This window comes from Telmatherina bonti (genome assembly GCF_933228915.1).
Source record: "Telmatherina bonti genome assembly, chromosome: 2".
NCBI lineage: Eukaryota > Metazoa > Chordata > Actinopteri > Atheriniformes > Telmatherinidae > Telmatherina > Telmatherina bonti.
In genome coordinates this window covers 37,247,887-37,269,903 of record NC_136620.1, presented here as the reverse complement: position 1 = coordinate 37,269,903, position 22,017 = coordinate 37,247,887, and the positions used below count along the sequence as shown (strand labels likewise).

At 39.8% G+C, this 22,017-nt stretch overlaps 2 protein-coding genes across 3 annotated transcripts in view; both read right to left on the bottom strand.

Annotated features, from left to right (window-relative positions):
* dusp8a (dual specificity phosphatase 8a) overlaps positions 1-3,936 on the bottom strand; it is a 42,240-nt gene extending 38,304 nt beyond the window's left edge. The window contains exon 1 of one of the 2 annotated variants that reach the window (XM_079252226.1): positions 3,726-3,936. The gene's annotated coding sequence lies outside the window, so the exon portion shown is untranslated. Of the gene's footprint in view, positions 1-3,476; positions 3,551-3,725 lie in introns of those variants that run through there. The other variant, XM_079252227.1, reaches the window with a different exon arrangement.
* Positions 3,937-8,718: 4,782 nt separating this feature from the next.
* Positions 8,719-20,963, bottom strand: LOC306770367 (tyrosine-protein phosphatase non-receptor type 5-like; the record flags this gene model as incomplete). The annotated part of the gene is made up of 13 exons (XM_079259226.1): positions 20,852-20,963; positions 19,515-19,791; positions 18,812-18,934; positions 18,620-18,715; positions 18,249-18,505; positions 17,876-18,068; positions 17,346-17,430; positions 17,102-17,181; positions 16,810-16,947; positions 16,612-16,722; positions 14,055-14,215; positions 13,722-13,835; positions 8,719-8,812 (listed from the first exon to the last, which is right to left on the bottom strand). The coding sequence occupies exons 2-13, from the start codon at positions 19,782-19,784 to the stop codon at positions 8,719-8,721; spliced, it is 1,722 nt and encodes a 573-aa protein (XP_079115352.1). The 5' UTR covers positions 19,785-19,791; positions 20,852-20,963.
* Between the last annotated feature and the right edge of the window lie 1,054 nt (positions 20,964-22,017).

Sequence of the window (22,017 nt, the reverse complement as noted above, 5' to 3'; positions counted from 1 at the left end):
CTTGCCCCCCTACCTGTAATGACAGGCAGTACCCTCAGTCGAGCCATTAACGACACATCCAGCAGGGGTGGGAATGTTTTTGCCCTCTTCCTCTGTGTCGCTGCTGCTGCTGAACACAGAGACTGACTCTGCATATGTCTAATGGCGCCTGCCTCCCCTCCCACCCAGGGTCTCACACTTTTTCCTCTCTAGATCCCTCCTTCCTTCCTTATCCCTCTATTCTTCGTCTTGTGCAGTGAACGGGGATGGGGAGGGGAGGAGTGTGTAGGTTTACATGTGTGGTCGTGAGAGGCTGGAGCTCTGCATCTTTCTTGACAACCATCCGATTAGAAAAGATTGGAAATGAGGACCTGCCAACAGGAGAAAGCGAGGTGATGAACACAGAGGGAATAGCTGCGTAACAGTGGATGCAGAGAAGAAAAGAGATTAGGTGATGATCACGTAGACATGAAGAATAAACCTCAGCATCTACTCGACATACATCTCACATTTAGGCAGGAAACATAAAACAACAACAACAAAATAAGCTCGTCGGGAGCTTGCTATGCGGCTCTGCCTGCATGGAGGAAAACAAGCAAGGAGGAGAGAAAGCAGAGAGATAGACGGTGTGTGGAGGCCCAGAGCAGATTCTGTCGTTGCCATAGAAACAGCCTGGCTGGGGTAGTCAGGGGGCACGCGGAGAGTGGTGGTGATGGGATGCTATTGGTGCTGATGCTGAATGAGGACGCAGGAAGGGAGGAGAAGTGACTTACAGCGTCTGTAATGGTCTGTAAATTCTCCAAGTCGGATTGTCAGAAGGAAGTTGCCGATAACTAATAATTAATTACTAATAAATGGAGACATTTCACAGTTAATGGGCCTAAAAGTTGATCGAGACAATGATTAACTTAGCTGATGTTTTGCCTCTAGACTGTTATACTCTGGTCCAAAACAGATATTTATTTTCTATAAGGTTGAACCCAGAAAAAACTGGTCAATTTGTCCAGTTTGATGATGACTGTTCAATGTTCTCGGGCTCTGAAGGCCTTTTATGACTCTGGAGAGCTTTTCTGCTTCCTTGAGACGACTGTTTTATATATTACACACTTGTTTACTCACATCGCCATAGTATTCATACAATAGTACTACATGAAGTTATTCAGCTGATATGTCAGCTTTTATTGACTTATTTTTTATATTTTGTCTTTTTGATAATCAGATGTTTGTATGTGTCAGAGATTTCTGATTCTGACCGAAACTGTCAAACAGATCGTTTGTGTTGTCTTGTGTTGTGGGAACGACTGGAGACACTTCCAACACACTATCTTCCCTTTTTTTTTTTTCTTTTTTGTTTTCGTTGACATTGTTCTGTCTCTGAATTACTTCCACACAACTGACAACCATTTCAGCATATTTTTCTTTCTTTTATTTCACTTTAAGCAAGCAGAGCTTACGTGTCCATAAGGAGCAACAAGCTTCTTGACTGTTCAAATCAAATTAAGAGTAAATATTCCCATATTGGTGTCTTTAATGAATTCGTCACTGAAAATAAGAACCACTTAAGTTTTAAGCTGTTTAAGTAATAAAGACAGATGTACCAGGACGTGTTCAGGTTTATTTGTCTGAATGTTCTGAAGTAATAAAATGAATATTTTAAAAATTTAAGAGATTATATTAGATGTCAATCCTATTGTTGATCTACATTCTGGTGTGTTCAACCATAGACAGCAATAACGAAACAACTCTATTTTTCCATCCTATGCTGTAAAACACTAAAATAAATCAATAACTGGATTTTATTGCTGCTGTCTTTATTGTTGACATAAAAACAGAAAACTTTTGCGACACCTAAAAAAATACAAAAGTTTATAAAGTAACTTTTTCCTCATAAAATGGACAATCCATGCAAGCATATTCACATACATGTAACAATAAGCTCAGCAACGTGGACCATATCGAACATCACGGAGAGAAGCAAACACAAGGAGAGCAACTGGAGGGCAACCAGCAGTGATGTAATACCATCCAGGTTATTCATTAACTCCTGCATCACGTCACTTTGTGTCCACAGCCTTGAGTGGGCTGATAAAAAGCCAACTCTTTGCTGTCGCACAATGAGAGACATGACATGTTTATTTAGACTGTAAACAATGACATCACCAGAGCATCGCATGCCCTTTACACTGCGTCGCAGACTCTCACATTAAAAAGTTGTGTTAACACACCTCTTTTGACAAGCAACTATGACAAAACAATATGCATGTGATCAGGCTGCAAAAAACAGAACCAAATAGCTGTTTAGCTTTGGGAAGATGGGGGGGGGGGGACAGTCTGGATTTTTCTGTTCTTAAAACCCAGATTGGTGTGATAAAATAACATGTCTGATGGTCTGAGATGTTTTGTTGTCACATAAAACAAACAAGTCCTCACAAGGGGAATGTTGGATTTAATGTTGGAAATTTACTGGCGGTTCAGCACAAGATACTCAATTATTTTAAAATAAAATAAGTAAAATGATTTTAACTCTATATAATTGTTCAGATTTGATGACTCTTACACACAAACTTTGTTACAACCAGATATAAACACTTCAAAACAGTTTACATTAGTCTATATTTAGACTCAAATACATCTGAAAGACATTATTTGTGGAGCTTTATTGTTTATATCTGGTTGTAAATTATGATTGTGCCATTTATATTCATGTTTTTGTTTTTTTTGTTTTTTAAAAAAAACCTTTATATCTGTGGTGTTTATAGTAACCAGTGAAACATGAGTGGTGCTGTAATAGGTATCATGTCGTTTTGAAAAATCAATTCCTAGTTGGCGCTGGTGAAGGAGATCAGCACCATGATACTGTAAACAACAAATCTAGATATAAAGCCCTCTGGTGTCCTCAGATCAATATTCTCCCAGCATTGCAGCTGGAAAACTGCAGGCTCATATAACAAACTGGGATTACCCACGGACTCCAACACGATAACATTACGAAATGAAAACTAAAAATAATAACAAAATATAAAGAAAGAACGTAAACAAAGTCAAGAATACCTGACACATAATAATGCAGCCGCGTGGAAGCGTAGACATAATAAAAATATTTAAAAATTTTTTGCAGACGATGGAAATTTGGCATACAAAGGCTCAGATGGGAGTGTGTGTAGGCTCCCGTGTGACAGCCTTAATAACATTGATGGAGGGTGAGCGCGCGCTATAATAAACCGACCTACATTACACACAACAATTGGATCCTGCGGACCACGTCTGTTGCCTTTACATCATTACTTTTAATTAAAATCAATTTAAATTAGAGCGTTATCAAAAAGGTTCAGTCGCTGTTCTGTCAATGGGAAGCCTGCCCTGGTTTGTTATGACGCGTGGATATGCGAAAATGATCCTCTCCGTGATCCGGAATAGGACGCAAGGGAGGAAAAGGAAGCGAAAATAGAAGCAAAAAATATTTAAGAGCGTGTTTAAAATAAAATATGTCCACCTACCTTAACCTGTGCAGGCAACGAGCTACCAAATATTGATCACAACAATAAGTTCAACCGGGACGGGCTTAATTCTCATTACAAAACGGGAGTGCGCATCAAGGAGAAGGGGGGCGCGCGCGCGCGTGGACGGGCTCGCTGCAGCAGCGGGGGGCACGAGCATAGCGAGCTTGCCGAGTAGCAACGCGCTATATGAACTATATGAAAGCGAAATTAGTTGTTAAGGATGATTAAACGCACACAAGCACTCACCTCGGGCTCCACGCGGTGGCTGCGTGTTATTCAACTGGCCTCCATGAGTGGGAGTGGGGGGCTGTGTTTACCTGGCGGTGTTGTAGGAGGACAGTTGCCCACAGCTGACTGAGGGTGACAGCCTCAACAAACTCGGCATGAAACCGGCTACAAGCGGCTCTCTTGGCCCTTTAACTGACCAGGAGCTAAGCTAAGCTAAGTAAATGCTCGAAAGGTTAGTGTGTGTGTGTGTGTGTGTGTTAAGGAGGAGGTGGAGGAGGAGGGGAGTTAGGTACAGGAGGTGCACTTTAGTACTTTCATGAACCAAAGCGATGAGGTCATGGTTGAGGAGTGGAAAAAAAAAAGAAAAAATGTCAGTTGACGTCACCTCCAGCCAATCAGCGTTGGTGGCTTAGAGACAGGATGACGTCAGCGTCCTGCGCGGTGGATTAAAGGGACAGTTTGGCCTTTTTTTAAAGGGGACGCGCACGTGAAAGACGAAAGCTGCGGAGGAAAATAATAAAACTGTTGGTAATAATTAGATAAGCAATAAAAAAAGGAATGAATACATATAGTTTGCCAGCCAGCTTCACTTTTTTAGTGCGAGAGACTGAGCTTTTATTTAATATGCAAACTGTATTGGTAAAACAATTGCAAAAAAAAAAAAAAAAAAAAAAAAAAAAAAAGATTCAACGCCACTCTGCTTAGACTTTGATCCCAAATTTAATTGTAAAATTTAGTAAAACATTACAATATAGTTATACTTTATTGGAAATGGAGTGTTTCTTTTTTCATTTTTGTTGATTTAATTAAGTTTTCCTTTTACATAACCTTCATGTGACTTTTTTCTTTCCCTCCTTTTTTTGTTCAGACTATCATTTTTTTCTTACAAACTACATCCAGACAATTTTCTTGCTTGCACTCTTGAAAGTGAAGAACAATTTGTTATGCAGAGGTACGTGAATATTTTCTATCAAATCAAATCAAGCTTTATTTCTTAAGCACGTTTCATGCCATGGGCAACACAAAGTGCTTTACAAGATAAAATCAAGTCATAAGGATTAAAATAAACAGTGGATAACAAGACATTTAAAAACAATAAAAACACAAGCTCTTTTCACACACTCATACACACACAAGGACATAGAGCAAACACCCCTCCCCCACATTCCCTGAAATACATCATTCCCTGAAAACTGTCTCTTCAACCGAACACAGGTTAATAAAACAAATAAAACATTAATTAAGTGATAAAAATTCTGACTTGGTGCTGATGTGAGGAAACGATACCTAGGGATCCACCCACACCAGGAGCAAGTCCCCTGCATGGATCCCTATCAGTCTGCAGGAGTATAGAAAACTTAAGGTTTTACTCTTATTTGCACATTGTCATACAACATTATGATCAAATAAGCAAACTAAGTTTTATTTTATGGGCATTATCCATTAACAGCTAAACCAAATAGTATTACAATACCATACTTCATTAATAAAGACTAAATATCTGCAGAAAATCTGCACTGCCAGCAAATGCAAAAAGAAAAAAAGCTAAATAATAAATCAGAAATGTTTTGGTGTCCTTCTAATTGAATAAACATTGAGATGTCTCAGACCATGAATCTACAAGCTGATGATCCTGTGCTAAGTCTGACAAACACTTGATAATCAGGCTCTGGGGACTGCATCATGCAAGAAGATGATGTAAAAAAAAAGAATAGCAGAAGCAGCTATGATGAATTGTTACAGTTGGACACAATTACTTGAAGTACTTTTTTTTAAATTCAATTTAGCTTTGTTCAGTTTTGAGTCAACTCACTCAAATACACAACAAATGATCAACAGTTACCTCATTTCTACTGTAGCCAATAAGTCACCTATATTAAACCATGGTGGATGTAATATCTCTAAGCTGTCCTCGACCCAAGCGTTTAATATTAAAACAGAATGAAACAGTCAAACAACATGGTCTAAATGAAAACGTAACATTTAGCACATAACACAGGAAACAAAAGGTTAAATTCCTGCTGAACGTGTCTTTCCCGTAAGTCTTTTTGCTGTCTTCAAACAACTGATACTAAATGTTCTGAGTAGGTGTGAGTGTTGAACTTAATAAACGTATTTCAGCCACATGTTACAAATACAAGTAATACAGCCAAGTTGGTTCAAGAATTCTACTGAAATATTCAGTTGAAACAAGAAAAGTAAATAGGTTTAATAACAAGAAGTATTAAGTGGGATTCATATGCTTTAGATCAACCCAAACTCTAGAGTAAATAAAGATCAAGAATATTAGGTGCATCTATATCTCACACAGGGCTGAAAAATTATTTAATGTTAAAATGTTTAAGGACTTTCAGAAAAAGAAAAAAACACAAAAAGAAATTCAATATTACAGTTATTTAAGATACCAATTGACAGATTTTTTTTTTTTTTATTCGACATCCCATTCTTAGGAGCCACTGAATAGAATATATACGATAAGTGGGTTTTGGGTTTTCATGTCAGTATAATGAATTCTTTTGTTTGATCAAAAGCCTTTGTTTTGCTGCTCTGCCGTCAGAAATGTGTCGCTGGCTCAACATTTTGAATGACGTGTTAGAAGAAGCAGCAAAGTGTGTAAATACTGACACCTAGTGGTCAATTTATACCTCTGCACTATGTGATTATTCTGTCTTCACCTGGACGCGTCTGACAAGTGAATAATAAAGAGTTTTAAAATCTGCATTGTGTTATTAAGTGGAGCTCAGAACAAAAAAAAGGCAACACATATTCATGAAAATCTACTTTTATTTGGATGCAAAAACTCACAACTTAAAGCAATACTGTAGCAGAGGAGAGAAATACTGGTTGCTGGTTGTTGTATGTCTGACATTTTGGGTTTTTTGTCATCACCATGATCATCAGAAAAGGACCTGGTAAGCACTGACAACAAGCACTCGAAATAAAAATGTTTCATTCGAGTACACTGACATTATCAGAGGATTATGTCAATCATCTGACAATAGATTATAATTTATTTATTTTTATATAAGGTAATTTTATCAGTATCATTTAAGCTGATGTTTACAAATTGGTCCAAGTCCACACAGTTAAACGAATCCTCTGATAATGCTCATGATCAAAGAAGTTTTTTTTATTTATTTATTTATTTTTTAAACTTTTATTACATAGAAAACTATCTCCACTGTTTTAGCTGCCTTACACGTAGCAATTATTTCTGAACTGGGTTGTCAACTGACAGTGACCTAGAGTCACAGACGCATGTAGGGACTGCGTAAAAACTCAGTCTGAGGTAAAATTCTCCAAGAAAACAATAAAAACTTACACATAAAGCAAAGCATATTAAAGCAAAGCCTAAAGGCCTAAAGTAATAATACTAAAGACTGAATGTAATCTATTTATCTTCTGTACTGTAAGGTAACTTAGGTAGTTGTCACATTTTGTTCCATTAAGTCTTGCAAATATAAACCAATGGTTTGATCCACAGTATGAGCTACATTCCATCATGGTGTAAACGGAAATATACACAAGGCATCTACTCGAAAGGATTGTATCAAAATGTTCTAAAAATATCTCTGGTTGATTTCACAAAAGCAAACTGTATCAAAAGCATTGGCTAGGAGCAAGCAGTATAATAATAGGCTTAAACCCTTTTACACAACAAAAAGCAGGACAACCAATCACGTCGCTTTGATTGTGGACCTACGGAGTCCCATACAGCACATGCAATCCATTAAACTCAACACAATCAAAACACAATACGAGGGGAAAAAAAAAAAGAACTTTTACAGCTGAACATCAGAGAGACAACCTTAGTTGGTCTATTGTGCTTTCATACAGTTTAGGCCTGGCCTGTCTATACAACAATCATGAGCTTCTTACTTCACAGATGTGTGTAAGCTACTGTTGAAAGCAGAGGCATCACAGAGCACGAGGATGACTAACTTTCTTTTACAGCGGGCTTAAAATGCTTTTTCCCTACTCGACTCGTAAATTTTCTGTATATCACTGGAGATTGTGTGCATGGTGAGGTTTCTGATTGAGGCCTCCGCCTCCTCAGCGTCTCCGCTGTCTGTGATGCCTCTGAGTGAACACCTATGTGGCCTTAACACAGAAGATGATTTCTGTAAACGGCATGGGCCATGAGGACTGCACAGGCAGTGGTGGTGAAATTGTAATACTGTAGACTGCACACAAATCCTAATTAGTTAATCAATAACCTAACTGTTACATTCCTATGTTCCATAACATTGCACATGCCTTTAATGAACACTTAGCACCATGCAACCTGAAGATGAGGTGACTCAGGCCTTCTGAAAATAGTTTTTTTTTTCTTTATTAATATTATTTTTTACATTAAGAGTCAGAGAAAAAAAGGCTAGATTATACGTCATGTGAACTTTTATATCAATATAGTGTTAAATATTAGGCTGGCATTTTGATTATCTCTGTAGATTTAAATTATGCTGGCACTTATGCTGTAAAGGGCCCTTATTATCAACACTAACTTTCTTAGACTGAACTTAGTTTTCCACCGCAAGAGCTCCGAGTTTGCTGCAGTTCCAGTTTAATCATGATAACTGTACAATCGTTTATATGAGAGAACGAGAGCAGAACAAGGCCTTGACGACTGAGACTCATCAGCATGAGAGCGACTTCAACACCACGGATGAGATGCTGCTGGGAGCGCCGGCTTGGATCACGTCCGGCCTGGCTGCTGCAACTCACCAGGAAAGTGTGGATTGATGACATTACGGTGAGTGATTAGGACTTTAGGAGGGCTGCATCTGATCCAACCGTTCTGTTTTTACTCCGCTCAAAGACACAATAAGCACAGACTTAATGCCAACCCCTCAGTCCTGCCGGAACGAGCCCGCCTTCGGATGAAGACGGTATGATGTGAAGTTGTTAAAGGGTGAGTTTGAGATGATGGTAGGTACAGTGGTGCGCACCACCGGAGGCGGTACGGTATACAGTGGTGTGTCTCGGTCTGGGTGTGGCTGTAAGGCTCACTCTACTCCTCGGCAGCGTGAGACAGCTGCTTCTCATACAAGCTGAGGACATGATGAACAAACTGGTACTGCTCACACGTCTGGATCATCCCACCCCTAAAAAAAAAAACAACAAAACGGGAGAAATGTGGAATTAGTATGAGTTATTGTTTGGATATTTGGTGTTTAGTGTATCAGGAGAGAATCACAAAGACGTCAAATGAGAGGAATTCAACCTCAGATGAACAACATGAAGCTGAGAAACTGAGAAACTCTGACTTATCGGCTGCTTTGAGCTGCTCCGATCAAATCTGAGTATCTTTACAGAGTTGGCAACCACAGCAAAAAGCCATCATCTGCTTCTACTGCTACTGCTTCTTCTGCTACTGATACTGCTTCTATTGATTCTACTGCTACTTCTGCTACTTCTACTGCTACTATTACATCATCTGCTTTTAATGCTTCTACTGATGCAGCTGCTTCTGCTCTTAATGCCTCTGCTGCTGCTACTGCTGCCTCTGCTTCTATTGATTCTTCTGCTTCTACTGCTACTGCTGCTTCTGTTTCTACTGCTGCTGCTTCTACTTCGACTGCTTCTTCTCTTGCTACTACAAAGGAGAGAGAAGCAACATGGTGGAAAACATCTAAGTCAGTCGGGAAACTAGAATCCACTGCTCTGCTGATCAAGTCAGGAAATTTCTTAAAACTGCAGCATGTAGGTTAAAATATGGGTGAATAGAATAAAGTCTTAATTTTATTTAGATTCTTTCCTGCTGGGGAACACAACCATAAAGGCAACTGAAGGTATAAAGATATCTTTTAAAAAAACAGTAGTAAATTTTACTAGAACCAAGACTGCTTTGACTCTTTGGGTACGCGTCATCTCACCTAGAAACTCTGGGTTATCAGGCTCAGTTTCAACACAATCTGCTTCCTGGAACAGATCCCTGATTGGCAGGTTTTGGGGTATTGCAGTCTTGCTTCACTGTTGTTTTGAGTTTTTCTTGTTTTATTTTGTTGACTTCATTCTCCTGGGTTCTGTTCACGTTGCTTTCTGCTCATTGATAATGACACCAGGTTTCTTTAGCTGGTCGCCTCATTGCTGCCCATTTTGTCAATAATTTTATGTCTTAAAACTTTTTAGTTTCACCTGGTCTTGTTAAACAAAACATGCTGAGACCAACCAAGAATGTAACATCTGGTTTAAATCATGTATTGAACACAGAGAACTGTATGAGCTTCTACCATTAAAGAGCAGATGCCAAATTCCAAAGTCTCTTAAATTACAAGTTAGTTTTAAAATAAACGCAGAACTTTGAGGAATTCATTGAGTGTGTTTTCTATGATATATTTGTGAATAAGTGAACACAGTTTTTGTATGTGCACTGTTTTAGTATGTTTCTGTGTAAACATCTTGCTGACGTGATAAAAAAAAATTGCAGACACTGACAATAAAAATGTGTTGTATGGTATGGTATTGTGTCAAATTGTATCATATCATATCATATCATATCATATTGTATCGTATTGTATTATATTGTATCGTATTATATTGTATCGTATTGTATTATATTGTATTATATTGTATTATATTGTATCGTATTGTATTATATTGTATCGTATCGTATTGTATCGTACCGTATCGTACCGTATCATATCTGTCATATAGTTTTGTATTGATCGTATCATATTGTATAATATTGTATCGTATTATATTTTATTATATTGTATCATATGGTATCGTATCATATATATCATATAGTTTTGTACTGATCTTAAAATTTTGTTTCGTATTGTATCGTATCGTATCATATAGTTTCGTATTGTATCGGATCGTATTGTATCGTATCGTATCATATAGTTTCGTATTGTATCAGATCGTATTGTATCGTGTCGTATCATAGTTTCGTATCGTATTGTATCGTATTGTATCGTATCGTATCGTATCGTATCGTATCGTATCGTATCGTATCATATCGTATAGTTTTGCATCGTATAGTTTTGTATTGTATTATATCATTTCGTATCGTATCATATCGTATCGTATTGTTTTGTATCGTTTCGTATCATATCACATCATATCATATCATATCATATCATATCATATGTCATATCATATCATATCATATCATATTGTATCGTATTGTATTATATTGTATCGTATTATATTGTATCGTATTGTATTATATTGTATTATATTGTATTATATTGTATCGTATTGTATTATATTGTATCGTATCGTATTGTATCGTACCGTATCGTACCGTATCATATCTGTCATATAGTTTTGTATTGATCGTATCATATTGTATAATATTGTATCGTATTATATTTTATTATATTGTATCATATGGTATCGTATCATATATATCATATAGTTTTGTACTGATCTTAAAATTTTGTTTCGTATTGTATCGTATCGTATCATATAGTTTCGTATTGTATCGGATCGTATTGTATCGTATCGTATCATATAGTTTCGTATTGTATCAGATCGTATTGTATCGTGTCGTATCATAGTTTCGTATCGTATTGTATCGTATCGTATCATATCGTATCGTATCGTATCGTATCGTATCGTATCATATCGTATCGTATCGTATCGTATCGTATCATATCGTATAGTTTTGCATCGTATAGTTTTGTATTGTATTATATCATTTCGTATCGTATCATATCGTATCGTATTGTTTTGTATCGTTTCGTATCATATCACATCATATCATATCATATCATATCATATGTCATATTATATCATACCATATTGTATTGTATTGTGTCGCATCATATTTATTGTTTCCTATCATATTGTGTTGTATTGTTTCTTATCTGTGCAAGCTACTGAGGTTGAAACTTAGTTGAAAACTCAGTTAAAATTGTTTGATACAACAGGACATTTATCCCAAACACAGCAACAGAATGGTGGATAAGGAGGGAGTGAAAGCGTTCTAAGGACCCAGTCCAGATTTCAGGCTAATTAAACTGCTGTAAAGGGACCCTCAGAAACGCAACCAGAAGCGATGGCGTACCAGAGGAGGGAGGACTGAAGGTAACAGTCATGGATAGATTTGTTTTGCTTTGTTGCAAGACCAGTTAAATATGCTTTATAATCACTGGTTTGTTACAGCACACAGTTGCATTATATTATTTCTGTCAAACAAGCAATAAATGTTTGTTTGACAACATGCTGCATGTTTACTGGGCTCACTTAGAGTAATTAAACGAGTCTTCAGCGCCACCTAGTGGTTGTTATTTTACCACCAATGTGATCATTTTCACCTTTTCCCAGTTACTCATCTGTTGTATAAAGTCTTTTTCTTGTTAAAACTTTGTGTAGTTCTTCAATACCACCCCAGATATTATCTGTTTGAAGCATGTTTATTTCTGTAATCAATACATGTCTTACCCTTTCAAAGCCTTTGCATGTCATTCCCTGCTTTAAATTCTTTTATAAATACATATTTATGTCCCATGCTGCATGACTTTACCAGGTTTGTCTTAAGCTAATACATTTGACATATTAGAAATTTGCCCTGAAGGTGGTGCTAGATGAAAATTTATGATGTATAACAAAATTTCCTGATAATTCATCTGATAATAGAGACACTGACTAAAACCACAAATCAGGCTGAACCAGTGATATGAAAGGACTCATCCAGGAGCTGCAGATAGGCATGCAAAGTCTCCAATGTAAAGATGTTTAAGGCTGGAGCAAAGTGACTGGTCCAGTTTTTGTGCACAGAAAAGCTTTTAACTATAGGTTGACGCATCGTTTCTTATCTACGTTACCATCTGGGCTGTCCCACCACTTCTGAGCCAAACATTTAAAGCATTAATGAATTAAGTCCATAGGAATAAAAAGATGTGAGATTTTTTACCTTTTAAATACAAGCAACAAGGACAGCAGGAAGCTATAAGCGGAAATAATCCAGCATACACACAATTTTATGTAGAAGTGGGGTCACGACCCATTAAAACCCGATTATATGTGATTAAAATGACTAAGATAATAAAATACAGCTGCAACAAAACAATGGAAAGAGGAGGCTGCTGAGCTGCCGTTAATTGTTACCTCCCCAGCTAAAATCCATATCATGAAGGGGATTTGAGGATATAAATCATGTAATGAGGTACAGGCATGCTGTTACATGGATACATTCAGAGAGGACAGAAATGGGACTGTATGTATAATTTTTATAAAATATCATATCAATCATTTTCCACGTTCATAGCTGCCTCTTTCTTGTTATTTATGGTCATATTTTCACTGGTTTACTGGTGTTAAAACCAGTATAATATATATATATATATATATATATATATATATATATATATATATATATATATATATATATATATATATATGTTAATATAATGTATAATATAAACCAACTTCTTTCTTTTATTTATTTATTTTTTTATCAAGATCAAGTAGGGAAGTTCTGTTTGTTCTATATTTCTGCAATTCATTGTTCTGTTTTTACTCAAGTAATACTAAGTATCACATTATATTTAATTTACTTATTTTTGTACTTTTTAAATTTAGTTTTTTAGCTTATCACAGCTGCAGCACGGAGAAGCTTTTGCATCACATTCTCTGACATGAGTCTCAGTCGTCAAACACACATGTAACTAAAAACAAGGGCTGTCTGTAATGTGTGGTTAGACTGGATAAAGGTTAAAAGCTGTTCTGAATATTACTTTTTTTTGAGGTGATACCTGAAAATGAGCCATAGTTGTTTTTTCTTACACCCATGCATGCTGCATATAAAAAGTATATTTTCCTTGATGCCTTTACTTTCAGCCATTAAACACTTGGAACATCTCAAAACAAGTCATTTCTCTTAATAAACAGTGATAAAGTGAAGAAACATTGAAGATTTTCCTTTCTGTGGTGAACCTCACAGAGCGTTGTCTCGTGATTTGGAGCGTAGTCAAATCAAGTGACGTCTGTTTTTTTAAAAAATTTTTTTTTGGCAGACCTGAAGACAGGCATGTGCAGGAATAAGGGCTCAGCTTATCTCACCTGTCCAGACGGAGCTGGCAGGTGGTTCTCAGGATGTCAACCACACCCTCGGTCCTCAGCTGCCTGGAAAGGATGGAGGTGGCAATGAAGCAGCCAGTTCGACCAATTCCAGCACTGTAAAAGAAAAGAGACGGACGTGAGAGAAAAATGTAACCCAGAGTTATTTATAAGGGTCCTGATTAGAAACAATTCCACGATAATCAAAAGGAAATCCTTCTTGAGCAAATAATAACTGACAAATGGATTTTAAGTTCCCACGATAAAACACACAAAGCATAAAAAGGCTTTTAATATGATTGTTTTCTCTCTTATTTGGGCCCTGCAGCAGCATACCTGCAGTGGACAATTATGGGACCACTGGAGGGCGGGGCTTCCTCTCTGGCTCGTTCCACTTCCTGAACCAGCTCCAGCAGAGGTGGAGCCTTGTCTGGGGTCTTTTGATCTGGCCAGGAGGTGTACCAGTAATGCCGCAGACTGCGCTCCTCTCCCCCACTCTGGTTCCCACACAGAAAAGAAATAAAATCCGCTTGAAGACACATAAAACATTATTTCTGAGCGGCCTGTTGAATTGCGTGTATATCCACATTGTTACATTGGTGCCAGTTGTCATGACAACAGTGAATGTAAAAACAAGACATGAAAAAAGAAGAAAAAAAACCTTCACTGTCTATTCTACCCTTGACAGTACTCTGCACTATCAAATCCATTTCTACTATTCCCCAGTTGTCAATCTGTCTGTAATTACTGATGCTGCAAATACACAAAATAACCAAAGATAAACAAACAACAAGCTTTCAACTCTGAGCACATTTATATAATAATCCCATGGTGCTTCTCAGATGCAGGCTGCATTAGCTGAATCGTGGTGGGTTTACAGAGCGCCAATGCCACAATGACCTCAGTTTCGGTACAAAATGTCGTGAATGTGAGCAACAATTAAAAAAGTAAGTAAATAATAAAAAATAAATAAATAAAAAAAATAAAAAAAGCAGCCACAGCAGAACGTAACGGAAACCACCAACAAATACAAACATTTGCAGAAAGCCAAGATACAACTTTAGTTTGTGGTTACAAAAGGTGTATCACATCTTCTGGATTTGTAGGCAACAAAGCAAAGGAATGATTGATACTAAAACAGAACATTATGACATTGTTTGTTCTCCAACATGGTTGTTTCATACGGAAGCCGAACGTCGACCTGTAAAACTATTCTGTTTGTTATTGTTATCTTTACAAAACAAGTTAATAGATGAAGCATGGGGCCACAGTCATTCATTCATTCATTCATTATCCTAAGCGCTTAATCCAGTGAAGGGTCGCGGGGAAGCTGGAGCCTATCCCAGCAGTCTTTGGGTGAAAGACCAGATACACCCCAGACAGTTTGCTAGTCCATCGCAGGGTGGGGCTGCAGTCATGTGTGTCATATGTGTAATTTTCTGAATGAGTGTTTGATAAATAACGTAGCAATTACAGCTTTTCTTAGACTTGGTAGAAGTTAAATCAGAGGAATTGATTAGTGATGGAAGACACTGAGACATCTCAGTAGCCTACAGAACAGCTCTATACTGGGCTGTTAGGAGAGAAGAAGACAGTAACAAAGCTCTCATCCATGTTGAAGGAAAGCCTATCACGTCTCCTGAGCACTGATAGTCCCAACAGAGCTCCTTCAGAGACAGACTGCTGCATCCAAAGCCTGCAGGTCCTTGCCTTCAGGAGTCTTCGACCAGGTTGGTTGCACCGCAACCAGCGTAGGCTCTGTGTTGGTCTGCTTAGGATTGATGTGCACCTTTTTGGACCTGACGTGTATCACAGCTACACAAACACAGCTACGCAGAACTACTAGTGTTTTTTTTTATGAGTTTGATAGAGTTTCCAGAAAGTTGGGTCTTGTAACTGTTTGCATAACATACATATGTATGTATATAAGTCCATTGCTAAATGACGCCATTTATATAAAAAATTGCTGTTCTAAAACAGAAAATACTTGCTGGAACTAAAGCAAACCATTGAAAAAAACTCTGTGGAGTTTACTGGCAGATACCAGCCCTGCTGCCATCTGCAGACTCTTCACTCGAGTATAAACATACAGTCCATCTGCGTCAGCTACGCAGGCCCGACTTGACCTCATGCAGACGCTGCGCAAGCAGAAACCCACCTTTAGACTGGAAACCAGCACTGCTCCCAGTAGACTATGAACACATTCAATAAAATCCACTGCAATTAATTAATGTACATACTTAATTTTTTTATATTGCATGTATATTAACAACAAGCAGGTTTCTGAGGGGGGCAGACCTGTGTGGAGCTCCCCCTGTGTATGTTTGGGTTCTTTCCCAGCTTCTTCCCACAGTCCAAACACACGCATGTTTGGCTGATCGAATGTGTTTAAATTCCCTCAAGGGGCGTGCGAGTCTGACTGAATGCTTGTGTTGGTTCTGTGATGGACCAGGAACAACTCCAGACCCTGCATTTAAATAATCATGATTTAAATTGTCCTGTTATCACGAGAAAATGGTTCTCTGCTTCTGTAGTTATACAGTCAGTTGTAATAACGAGTAATCCACTGAAGGGTTTAATTGGTACCATATATACACAGGTAAAATAAATCTCACTGGAAATTCATGTAAAGTTAAAAAGAAAAAAGCACTTAAACAACACTGTGGAGAAACAAAAGCAACCCAAGACTAAACTGAAAGCATCTCAGTGCCAAAATAAGATTTCACTAAGCTTCTAGTACGGACGCATATATATATGTGTCATATATGTTACGGCCCTTGGTCCCTTCGGTAGTAAATTATGAAATGGATTTTTGACCTTTTGTTTGAGCTAATCCTTTAAGATGTTTTCACATTTCTTATTGTGACATATTTAAAGATGTCCTGTGGATTACCTTTAGAGTAAACACCCTCAGACTGTAGTCATCCTCTTGGGTTACCGTGACAACAGTGATCTCTATGCCCTCGTGGGTCACAGTGTCCTCGGGCCAGTACTCGGCACATTTCTACAGGATGCAATGGACACACAAGATAAGAAGTTCCACCAGGATTCAGTAAATAATCATTGATATCACTCATGTCTACACAATGACCTCGTTCTTCTCCTCCAGGTTGGTGATCATCACTATGATTGGGCTTCTCTCCTGCCACACCATCCTCCAGAAGTCCCCCACTGTGTTCACAGTGGGACCCTGGGTGGCGATATAAGCTCGCTCCTCGCCCCCAAAACCCTGCACGCACACACCAATACACAAACATCACTGGGCCTGACAGTTATTTATTTCCAGAGAACAGCAAGACGAATGCTAGTGAGCACATTTAACCTAATAGTGACTGAGCTGCTGAGAAAAGAACATGTGCATAAAAACACACATGTTTACTTACTGTGAGGTAATTAGCATTGATGTAGGTGGAGAGAAAATCCTCTTCATCCTGTGACTTTAAGATGACTCTGCTGTGTGTATCTGCACATTGAAAATGTGACAAAATGGTGATTAAGACTCAGTGTTAATATAAATACTGCATAAAAGATGATGTACACACATGAGCTCATAAGTAAATTATTTGAACGGAAGCAGCAGGATTACTCTGCTATAGACTGTTAATAACGTGAGACGGCGTTACTCACTTGGTAAAATGGTTTTATAGCGGTTCTTTCTCACCAATCCTGGGTAATTGTACTCCTTAGGGTCCACAAAGTTCATGGGAGTTTCCTGCCAGCAGACAAAGAACAGTCGGTGCATGAAAAACCTCTCCTTGCAGAAAAGTCAAGGCCTTCCGTTTACCAAATGCTAAAGAAATAATATAAACAGGCATGAAGTCATTCACTCAAACTTTTGCTGTGTAATTCTACATGACTTAAAGGCTTCTGATAATGTTTGTATGATCCAGAATGCACATCTTTACGCCTAGCAGACACTGGAGTCCTCTGGGAGTTTTTATATGCAGAAATACTTTTAGCCCTCCATCCTTCGCCCACTGACAGGCGGTGGAAAAGCTTACGGGTGTGTACAGAGCTCTGATGGGTGTTTGCGCCTGTGTGGGTGTGAGCATTAGTGCCCGCGTCTATGTATATGTGTCAGTGTCGGTCTTTTCCAGTGAGTCTCTGCTAATCTACAGTGTAGGTGGCTGAGCTGCTGCTGCTGCTGCTGCACTCACATAAAACTCAGCCTGCAGGCTCTGGTCATCCATGGCCCTCATGTGCAGCATGGCGGGGGTCAGGACATGCGTTCCCTGTCGGAGGTACTCCTGGGCTGACTGGTCTCTGGGAGAGAGCTGGGCTCCATAGCCGTAAGGCTCTGTGCAGCCTGGTGTGCACATGTCCAAGGTCAGAGAAACGTTGGAGCCTCTCCTGTGGGATTCAGTCAGTTAGTTTGTATACGTGTCCAGTACTTGTGCTCATTTGTCATGTAAAAATATGGATTTAAAACCCACTGACACAGCACATACCCCAACCCCTCCACCATTTTTATATTTACTTCCAAAAATACCCTTAACCTGGGTGTTTCTGAGCAGAAAGCTCTTTTCTAACCTCTCCTGAAGCCCCACTGGTGTGACGGTGAGGGTGGCGGCGTCTCCCTCCGTCCTGGTGTCCGCGCCCATGTCAAAGACAGGGGTCTGAGGCACAGGGTCCAGGTCCAGCAGATCCTCTTGGGCGTCTGTCCACTCTGACAGTGTGAAGGAGGGCTGGCGACTCACAGACTGCCGACGGTCCCCAGTGTCCCTCGACACTGCTCCCGATGACCACAAGCCAGTGCCGTAACGCCACTTACAAACCATGTGCATGACCTGAGCGGAGATGAACATAAGAAAAGAAGCAGCGTGTAGATTCCACAGATGAATGAGTCATTCCAGGAGCTAAACACTCCCCAAAGAAACCAAAGTTTTAGTTAATCCACTTACCATGACGACGCAGATGGCCACACCAATGCCGGCAGTGCCATGGACGATCCAGTTGTGCTGTTTGGTATTTGCCATCTCCTTCATTAACACCATGGACTGACCAATGCAGAGACACACACAGTAACACACAGCTGACGCTGAAAGCGCCATATCCACGTTCAACATCTGTACAGACACAAGACTGACACTTACGTCCATTCCAAATATAGGCTGGCACGGTAAAATGAAGCCAAGGTAGAAGTCAATGACCTGCAGGACTTTGTAGATGGAGGAGAGCGGTCCATTTCCTTCCACCACAAAAAACACCCAGTAACCCTGAGAGGAGGGAAAGAGGAAGGACAGACGTCACAACTCCAACGGTTCATCTACTGGTAATCAGAGGCGGCGATTCCTGGTCCAGAAAGCAACAATCCGGCAGCTGTTCCGACCAGTCACCAAACCAGCTGAATTTAATGAGCAGAGTTTATCTGCCAGGTAAATGAGCCTGTTAGTGAAAACACCTGTTCTAAATGTACAGGTAGATCCAAAAACATGGCAGGACTTCTACTTTCTGGACCAGGAATTACCACCTCTGCTGGTAATCATGTAAAAAGCAAATGGAAAACATGAAAATGGACCCCATGCTGTCTAGTACAATAATCATGGCAGCATTAGGAAGGGACATCTTTATTTTGTCTTACTGTACCGTTGCACCTGTCCCTATACCGCCCCACTATGAATCAAACATGGAATCAATTAAGACAGAGATGTAAAGAAGCAACGATTACACAGGAAGAGTCCTCTATAAACAGAACACGAAGAGAAAACACCTCGTCCTGCTGAAGGAATGGTTAGTCTTGGTGTTGTAGAAACACTGAAGAGATTATTTCACTCTGATTTAAACCTGTTCACATACCGTGACCTGGGAGATGATGAACAGCGCAGCCCAGCAGTGGATCTCAATCACCAGCGTATACACCTTATGAATAAAGACTTCCTCTCCCTGTGGGCTTTGTCCCCCTGAGGGTCCATCTTTACAGTCAAGGAGCCCATCTTTTTTAAAGGCTCCATCGCCTATTTTGTCAGTCTTTGTGGGCTCGTCCAGCCAGACGGGGTCCTCGTCTGGCCTCAGAAAGATGGAGTCTTCAGTGTGCGAACGTGTGGAGCTACTCAGCCGCCGGGTCATGATCCCCCTGTGAAATGAGGCGTTTAGTATATTTGACTGTTTTCTAAGTGAAAACAAGCTGGATTATAAGTGGATTCAGAGTTGTTAGTATTTTTTACACTTGGTCTTTGGTGTTGCATCTCACATGATGGCCAAAGAGCCAGTAAGAGTGGAAAAATGTCCAGTTAGAAGTTGTAAATGCTATTTGTTTAGCCTTGTGCAAATACAAACAAAAGAAAAAAACATTGTGAATGATGTTTGCTTTGTGTTTTTAAGTATTTTCTGAACTTTGATGAAGTCTGAGAACAAAAACCAACAGACTCCTGTTTGTTGGTTCAATCACAAGGTAACTGTGTGTGTGTGTTAGGTGGTGTGAGTGTGTCGGATGTGTGTTTATAAATAAGCGCGTATATGACAGAAAAGGTTGCGTTTTATTCCACAGGTCTATTCAGATGTACAGCTAAGCAGCTTGGAGTGGCTCTCATCTCCAGATCCTCTTGTCTCCCTTAAATTGGACTGTTTTGTGTGTGTGTGTGTGTGTGTGTGTGTGTGTGAGAGAGAGTGTGTGTTATAGAGAGAGAAAGAGAGAGAGAGAGAGAGAGTACATGTGTGTGTGAGGGAGAGATGCTCTATTGTGGAGAGATGAGTCAGGGGTAGCGTGTTTACAGCCCTGTCCGTCACCTTGGCAACAGAGTGGCTCTCATCCGTCCTGAGCATTATCATCTACTGACAACACACACACACACACACACACACACACACACACACACACACACACACACACACACACACACACACACACACACACACGACAGTCAGCAGAGTATTCAAAGCCCTTTTCTGCCCTCCACTTTTGTCCTTCAACCATTAATGAAGGTGTTTGTACATTTGGCTGATTACCACCACGTGATCGGTGCAGACGTGTGAAGGTGAAGGCTCGGGAGAGAGGTGGTGTGTCGCTGATGTTTTCATTTCTGGCTTTGGATTTTTTCTTTTTTTTAAAAAAGTTTTTTATATCAATGACCAACAAGCAGTGTAAAAAGAGCATGAAACATTAAAATAACCTCACAGCCAGTCACATGACTTACCGATGAGAGACGGCAAGGAAGTGTGAGGGAGTCAGATCACATGATCAGTTTGAATCCTGTATCCTGTGGCAACCGGTTGTCGTCGGCCATTGTAAGGCAGAGGCAGTTCTGAAGAGCACAAGACAGCAGCCAAATGTTACATCCAGTGGTTTTAGATTTACAATACAGCAGCGATAGTCGACACAATCTGGAGTGTGGCCCACAGTAACATTTACAGTAGAGACACCCTGTGACCAATCCACCCGGTCACACAGAGACAGGCTTAGTTTCCGGTTTTCTCCAAATATGGATCAGAGTAGCACCCTTGGCAGCTCCCAGCTGTGCTATCATGAGCGGAGGATGGTGATGTGAGGTGACACAGTAAACTGTCAATATTTCCTCTCCGCTCCGTCTTCCTTTCCTTCCCTTTGCTTCCCTAAGAGGAAGACATGATTCAAGCCAGACACCCTCAGAAACACATTCAGATAGCTCCCATCAAATCAGTATGCATGAAGTCAAGCCTTCTCCGCTCTCCTCTCCTTCTCCGTCTCTCCTTCTGCGCCACTGGACCCTGTTGAGCGGATGGGGTGAGCTCAGCGGAATATGAGATCACACCAGAAGCAGAAGTTGTGTGCGTGTGAGTGCAGGTGTGGAACGGAGGGGTGCTGATTGAATCCTTTTCCTCCTCTCTTTGCTTACTGTGAAGGTGGTTTTGAAAACGATGACGCTGGTTAGGCCGGCTCGTAGCCATGGCAGTGTGCATGCATGCAACGTATATAAAGTGTACACACACACACGCTCACACACAGACGTAGATCACGTTGCATAAGAGAAAGTTCAACTGACTTCCATTTTTAACCAATAGGTGGACAGGTAGATGAGCGGATGAATGGGAGAGAAAGCAACTCTTTTTTCTGTGTGTGAAGGTTGTCTGAAGCAATGACGCTGTGAGGTTGGCGTTTTGGTAACTGTGGCAACCAACGTTATGAAGTGCACAGATGCACACACACACACACACACACACGCACATGCTTTGGCAAGCAGAGTGCATAAAGAAGAGAAAAACATTAATATACATCTGCACTGGGAGAGCAGTGACAATGTTGTCGTTTGCCTGGGTTTCCGCTTCTTTTGCAGGTAAATATCTGCTTTTCCAGCCTCCAGCTTCAGCTGCTGAGTGTTTGTTT